General features: G+C 30.9%; 2 protein-coding genes across 2 annotated transcripts; one reads left to right on the top strand and one right to left on the bottom strand.

Annotated features, from left to right (window-relative positions):
• Positions 1-20: 20 nt before the first annotated feature.
• LOC125070215 (ribitol 5-phosphate transferase FKRP) lies at positions 21-4,132 on the bottom strand. The gene is made up of 5 exons (XM_047679975.1): positions 3,092-4,132; positions 2,804-2,986; positions 1,936-2,108; positions 1,416-1,695; positions 21-1,099 (listed from the first exon to the last, which is right to left on the bottom strand). Exons 1-5 carry the CDS (start codon positions 3,821-3,823, stop codon positions 977-979), a joined length of 1,491 nt encoding a protein of 496 aa, XP_047535931.1. The 5' UTR covers positions 3,824-4,132; the 3' UTR covers positions 21-976.
• A 339-nt stretch (positions 4,133-4,471) lies between these two features.
• LOC125070216 (ATPase ASNA1 homolog) lies at positions 4,472-6,284 on the top strand. Its single transcript, XM_047679976.1, has 5 exons — positions 4,472-4,708; positions 4,800-4,905; positions 5,051-5,236; positions 5,313-5,450; positions 5,518-6,284. Exons 1-5 carry the CDS (start codon positions 4,590-4,592, stop codon positions 5,983-5,985), a joined length of 1,017 nt encoding a protein of 338 aa, XP_047535932.1. The 5' UTR covers positions 4,472-4,589; the 3' UTR covers positions 5,986-6,284.
• The last annotated feature ends 225 nt before the right edge of the window (positions 6,285-6,509 follow it).

The raw sequence follows: 6,509 nt of genomic DNA, 5'->3' as shown, positions 1-6,509 counted from the left end.
ACTAATATTACAAGCTGGTAAATATGCGAAACCGAATCGAATTGTTTATGAATAAAATATACACTACATAAGTATAAGATTTGTTTTTCCTTGTAAATATTAATTCTAAATTGTGAATAAACTCTAAAAACAAAACAATTCCATTCAGAATGGTACTTAACATATAGAAGTTAACAATTTTTGACTAGAATTGAGAGATCTTCAAAAATACATTTCCCTTATCCTTAATAATTATTGCATAGCTTATGCAATGTTATGTTTTTGACATTGCTTTACCATAATTAATTACACTAAGATTTAAATCACATTTATTTTTTTTATTACTGCTTTACCTATATTCATATATATAGGGGTGTTTAGTAAAACAATGAGGTTTTCTACATTCGAATATCAGACCAGTGATTACAGAAAGAGATAAATCCGTATTTTACTAAACATCCACTAAATAATATTTATAAGTAAAGGCGTTAATTCTTAATGTATATCATGTCATTACTTTCTGAGCATTATGAAAATATAAAGATTAATATTTAATTAAATTTCAGATCAATACACTTAAAACTAATCATTGGGCGATCTTATACACATCCTTAAAACATACTAAGTAATAATGTGGCTATGTTCATCACACAAACAATAAATGCAAAAAGGTACATTTTTTGGTATGGTAATAATGTCAAAATTTAAACATATTAATTTATAAAATAATTTATCGCTGCTAATAAGATCAATTATTAGCAATTTTCGGTTGTCACTTATATTCGTAAATTAATTAATTAGCTTTGAGTTAAGCGATATTGTCCCATTATAACATTTTTGTACTTCCGATTCTAATATGTTTAAAATATTTAAAAAAAGCCTCAATATAGATAAAAATTGTAAAGACCTTATATTTATTGTAATTTGTGTCAAATTCAAGATTAATTCAAATATTTAAACTGACATTACTTTTTAATTACATAAATTATTTTATTATCTAAGGATATAGAAGTTTAGGTCCGATCCTGTCGCACTTCTCAACGGCATTAGGGCCAAGTTTCAGGTCCAAGAAAGCGCGGGCATCGTTAGGCGCTGGTGAGTGACGACCAACAAATTGTATCTGCAATATAAAAAATTACATACGATTTTATTCATTATTCACATTTTCGAAAATTATCTTTATTCGAAAGGCGAATGTAATGGTGAATTTATTACATTAATGACAAGAACAAATAAAATAAAAATTATACAGCATATGGGTTTAAATCTTGGAGCGGTTCTCACGAGCGCCCATGAGTTCCTAAAAAAAACTTTAATTTTATCTTATCAACCCACAAAGGAGTCAAGTAGTAGACTAGTATTTAATTTTCTTCATTTTTTGAAAGGTTTTCAATAAACCGAATAACATTATATTTTCATTACATTATTTTTCTTACCTGAGCAAGTGGATGCAAATGCCGCTCCGGAAATTCACGTTGATGAGCTAAAACCCAATCAGCAGGCCACATGGTACCATTTCTTGAGGTAAAAGGCAGAATAAGAACGTAAACTCGATTTGTTGCAGAATAAGCAACCCTGTAGTAATGACCTTTCGTCGCTCTTTCCCATACAAAGCCATCATTGTCTGCACCCCCTCTTTGTAACCAGGAGACTCGGGTGAGATCTCCTGCGTGAATACCAATTTCGGCATACTCAACCCACGGAAGTAAGTCACCACTGGAAGAGCAAAGATATAAGTAAATAGTTATAAAAATACTCAATCTTATTTTTCCCCACAACAAATAGTTCCCATGACATATTTATTGAAAAAATTTACTGATCTCACAAAAACAATTGAACAATAATCAATAACACAAAATCACTTTCTATAGACAAGACAAGTAATACATAACATTTCTTTTTATACAAAATAACTCACCGTCACTTTGATAATATTAGTGACTAATAGTAACTTACCGCATTACAGCCCCTAACAAAGATGTTGTTTCTAGCCAGCATCTGGCCCCAGCCTGTAACAGAGCTCGAAGTACATGAGTAACTGTTCTCCGTATATTTCGGAGACAGCATGGCGGTGTGTTACGCCCTGCTAACACATATGATGGAGTCCTTTGTACTGGTGGGAAACATCGCTGAAAAAGATAATGTGTATAAGAGTTGGTTGATATGACATTTTATTTTAATTCAAACTTTATCAACTGAACTACACTATTTGCCATTGTTTGATAACACAGACCCTTAAGAGCGCCTTTGGTAATGTATTTCCATCTTTTGCTATCAATTTTAGATAAAGAGATATTTCCAATGTTTTAGTTATTTTCTTTTCAATACACAACAGAGTTTGCCATTAAGTGAAAAACGTAAAGTGACTTCTAACTTCTAAGCAAAGTATGTTTCTAAAGATACTTGAGTATGACTGTGTGTAGTTTGATATTTTGTAGTATAATGTCAAAATTGATATTTTTTGTTTCGTAAATAAAAGTAAAAATGTATTAACATAGTCCAAGAAACAATAATAACAGTCTTAAAAATATCTGCATTACTTTATAGTTGGGTACTATAGCAATAGATCTATATATATATCAATAGATATCTTCATTCTACACTACTTTTGAGATAATCATTAGTTTATTGAAAAAAAAATAGCCTAATCATGTGCCAACCATCATTCGTTTTCTTGTTATAGTGTATTTACAAAGTTTATTATATAACTGGAAAGATTTAAATTTCTTAAAAGTAGTTTGTCCATTGTTATAAATATGACTTATTACAAAAATTGAATTCTAATTATATTTTATTTATCTTACATTAGGCATAATATATATACCTGGCTTTCTCTCTTACAACCAAACCACTGAACTCTGCCATCTTCTTTCATAACAGCCTTCACTCCAAGTTCCTTGTATAATGCTAATCGGTAATCTCTCTGCCTCTTGGAAGCCTTTTGTTTAGACGCTGTTGTTTTCAATACACTCCTTCCTGTAGCAAACTTACTATCCAATATTTGCACCTAGAAATATTATTAATTATTAATAATTAAATAAAACATATAATTTGGATTATGTTGTCAAATATATGAAACAGATAGACTGCGGTTGCTTTTAATTTTATATACCTTTATATTCCTTATGGCAGTTTGTAAGTACAAGGATTCTGGAAAAGGCAATGCAAATGGCTTTGGTAGACTTCGCAGCATTGAAGTCTTGATCATCAAAGCATGTTGTCCTTGAATGGCATCACAAAGTTTTTTAGAAGAGTCTTTACTGTAATGTAGAGTCCAATCCATATATGCCCATTTTAATTGTTGACAAACTAATCGTGAGTTCCCTACACCAACGGCTATTGCCTGAGTCGGATATGTGGTAGCGGTAACAGCCATCATTTGAAACACACGCCGGGATACTCTTGAGGCGTCAGGGACAAATAATACATAGTCCGTAGAAACATAAGACAATGGGTCGAGGTCGTTTGGAATCGTGTCCAACTTAAACTCTAGTGTTATAATCTTGACATTACGCAGAGTTATATTTGTAGCAGAAAACTGGAAAGGCGGATACTGTCTTCTTTCACACAACACCAATACTGGTATGTTTGGATATGCTGAGACAAAAGATTGTACACTTTCCGCAATATCATTTTCAAAGTCTTCAAATTGACGGAATATGACAGTAACGAGCTTAGACAAATGCCGTGTTGAATGAGAATGGGCCAAGCTCGGCGATGTTACGGGAGCTATGGGATATATTTTATATTGAGGAATCAAATAACCGCATACGATGATCGCAATTATTCCTAAAATAATATATACTTTGAACGTCAATCGACCGCGTAACAAGCGATGCAACATTTTTTATATTATTAAATGTAATCATTTCATTCATACTAATGTACATATATTATTTAATAAGATCAATTTAAACCTTAATTTTTTTATTTATATTTTTCAGTGCACTAATAAAAGTATTCATAGCACAGATTTGTCACCTTGTTTGTTATTTAAAATAAAAAATATATTTAATTCATAACATAATATTATTTTGTTTAATAAAATGTACACTGTACACGGAGGGTGTGCTGCTGTATGTCAAACTGAAACAGGAAAGTCAGGAAACTTCCGTCTTCCGATTCTGAGTTCCGCGATTTTTTTTTATATTTACGCCAAACGGTTCACAGATAAGATCAACCATACGTTATAGTCTCATCATGAGACTGTAAATTTTATAATCATTAATTACTACTACAAATTAAGATTGTACGCGTTACAAATAGATAATTACTATCACTATTACTAATTCAATTCTATAATTAATCGTATTAAAATTACTAAAATTATTGTTGTAGCTAGCTCAATATTCTAATTTTATGTTTAATTGAATCTTATTAATAACCTACTAAGTCAACATACTGGATAATAATTAAGTTTACTTATTAATTAGCTCATTCATCAAATGTCTATGGACTAAAAATGTTTATGTTATCTGTGATTGAACTGAGTGGTTTCTAAATGACACTTTTTTATTTTATGAATTTACATCAATCATCAATTTCCGTGTGTTCTAGTTTCTGAAATTCTGTTTATTTATTAAGCAATAGTACATATATTTTTGAGCACAATGGATGAAAGTAGTGATTTCGAACCTTTAGAACCCTCTTTACGGAACGTAATAGAACAGAAATCTTTACGATGGATTTTTGTTGGTGGAAAAGGCGGCGTAGGCAAAACTACGTGCAGGTAATATACCAATATCTTGCTGTGAACTTATAATTAATATCCTCCTATTAATAAACTATAATATTTTTATAATAAATATTAATAATTTCAGCTGCAGCCTTGCTATCCAGCTATCTAAAGTACGAGAATCGGTACTTATAATATCGACAGACCCTGCTCATAACATTTCAGACGCGTTCGATCAGAAATTTTCTAAAGTAAGTTATTATAAAAGAAAGAAGGAGCATACAAACAAGAAATAATATATACTTTTTTTTTGCATTCCATTTGATTTTTATTGGTGGTTATATATTTCTTATTAGACTTTGCCCTTTTTTCTAAATATCTACTCGTGACTTTCAGGTACCTACGAAAGTTAAAGGGTTTGAAAATTTATTTGCAATGGAAATTGATCCAAATGTAGGATTGACAGAATTACCAGAAGAATATTTTGAAGGGGAGACGGAAGCTATGAGGCTCGGTAAAGGTGTTATGCAGGAAATAGTTGGTGCATTCCCTGGTATTGATGAAGCTATGAGCTATGCGGAGGTACATTCAAATCACAGTTATTTGTCAAAATGTTGAGTAAACCCGTTTATGTATTCTAATATATTCTATATTCCAGGTTATGAAACTAGTGAAAGGAATGAATTTTAGTGCAGTAGTTTTTGACACAGCTCCCACTGGACACACTCTCCGTCTGCTATCTTTCCCTCAGGTTGTAGAGAAGGGTCTTGGAAAATTAATGCGCCTCAAATCAAAGGTATGTAAAGAAGCTTTTCTTTGGACAATGGTATTATACATAAATTATATGATCTTTTAATTTGCAGGTGGCGCCATTCATTAATCAAGTAGCAACACTCTTTGGACTGGCAGAATTTAATTCTGATATGTTCAGCAACAAAATGGATGAGATGTTGTCAGTTATAACACAAGTAAACACACAGTTCAAGGATCCTAACCAAACAACATTTGTATGTGTTTGCATTGCTGAATTTCTCTCTCTATATGAAACTGAAAGACTTGTGCAAGAACTAACAAGGTGCGGAATAGATACACATAACATAATTGTTAATCAATTGTTGCTACGCACTTCAGCTCCATGTGAACTCTGTGCAGCAAGACACAAGGTACAAGAGAAATATTTAGAGCAAATAGCAGATTTGTACGAAGACTTCCATGTGACTAAGTTGCCACTGTTGGACAGAGAAGTACGAGGAGCTGCTGCTGTTAATGCATTTTCAGAATATTTACTTAAACCATATGTTCCACCAACACCTACAACAACAACAACATAATTACAATATAATTTATATATTGGGTGGGGGTCTGGATATAGAAGCATCCAAAGATTTAAATACATATTATTAAGTAGGATGACTGCGTTGATCAAGATCCAAATTATTTCATTATGCAGATTATAAAGGGTTCAATGAATAATTTAGTTAACCTCTTTATTAATATGTGTTTGTCTTAGTTGATGTCATATAATATATATAATTATTATTACATAGATTCACACTGTCAACTTTATTTATATTATTATAAAATTGGTTTGAGAATATTGTAAATAAAACTGCAGCAATTTAATTTAATATTGATATAGAAATTTATAGAAAATTTTCTATTTAAATATGCTTCTACACTATTAGCCTAAAGTATTATATAGTTTTGATGAATATGCAATATTTGTCTTATTTACCATACAAAATTTAAATAAACTTTTCCCAACAAAATTAAATGTATTTCATTACCTACCTAATTTATATGTACATATAAAATAAACGAACTAATAAAAATACCAATTTTATTCAAGTAAACT

The sequence above is a fragment of the Vanessa atalanta genome, chromosome 17, assembly GCF_905147765.1.
Source record: "Vanessa atalanta chromosome 17, ilVanAtal1.2, whole genome shotgun sequence".
In the NCBI taxonomy this organism is placed as follows: Eukaryota; Metazoa; Arthropoda; class Insecta; order Lepidoptera; family Nymphalidae; genus Vanessa; species Vanessa atalanta.
Note: the sequence above shows the minus strand (reverse complement) of the source record. Positions and strands in the feature narration are given on the sequence as shown.

What these genes read in the sequence shown, in the direction of transcription:
- LOC125070215 (XM_047679975.1), bottom strand. Translation starts at nt 3,823, where the DNA reads ATGTTGCATCGCTTGTTACGCGGTCGATTGACGTTCAAAGTATATATT. An exon ending in CTGCCATAAGGAATATAAAG is followed by an intron (nt 2,987 to 3,091) that starts GTATATAAAATT and finishes TAATATTTCTAG; the next exon opens with GTGCAAATATTGGATAGTAA. An exon ending in ATTTGCATCCACTTGCTCAG is followed by an intron (nt 1,100 to 1,415) that starts GTAAGAAAAATA and finishes TTTATATTGCAG; the next exon opens with ATACAATTTGTTGGTCGTCA.
- LOC125070216 (XM_047679976.1), top strand. Translation starts at nt 4,590, where the DNA reads ATGGATGAAAGTAGTGATTTCGAACCTTTAGAACCCTCTTTACGGAAC. An exon ending in GTAGGCAAAACTACGTGCAG is followed by an intron (nt 4,709 to 4,799) that starts GTAATATACCAA and finishes TAATAATTTCAG; the next exon opens with CTGCAGCCTTGCTATCCAGC. An exon ending in AAGCTATGAGCTATGCGGAG is followed by an intron (nt 5,237 to 5,312) that starts GTACATTCAAAT and finishes TCTATATTCCAG; the next exon opens with GTTATGAAACTAGTGAAAGG.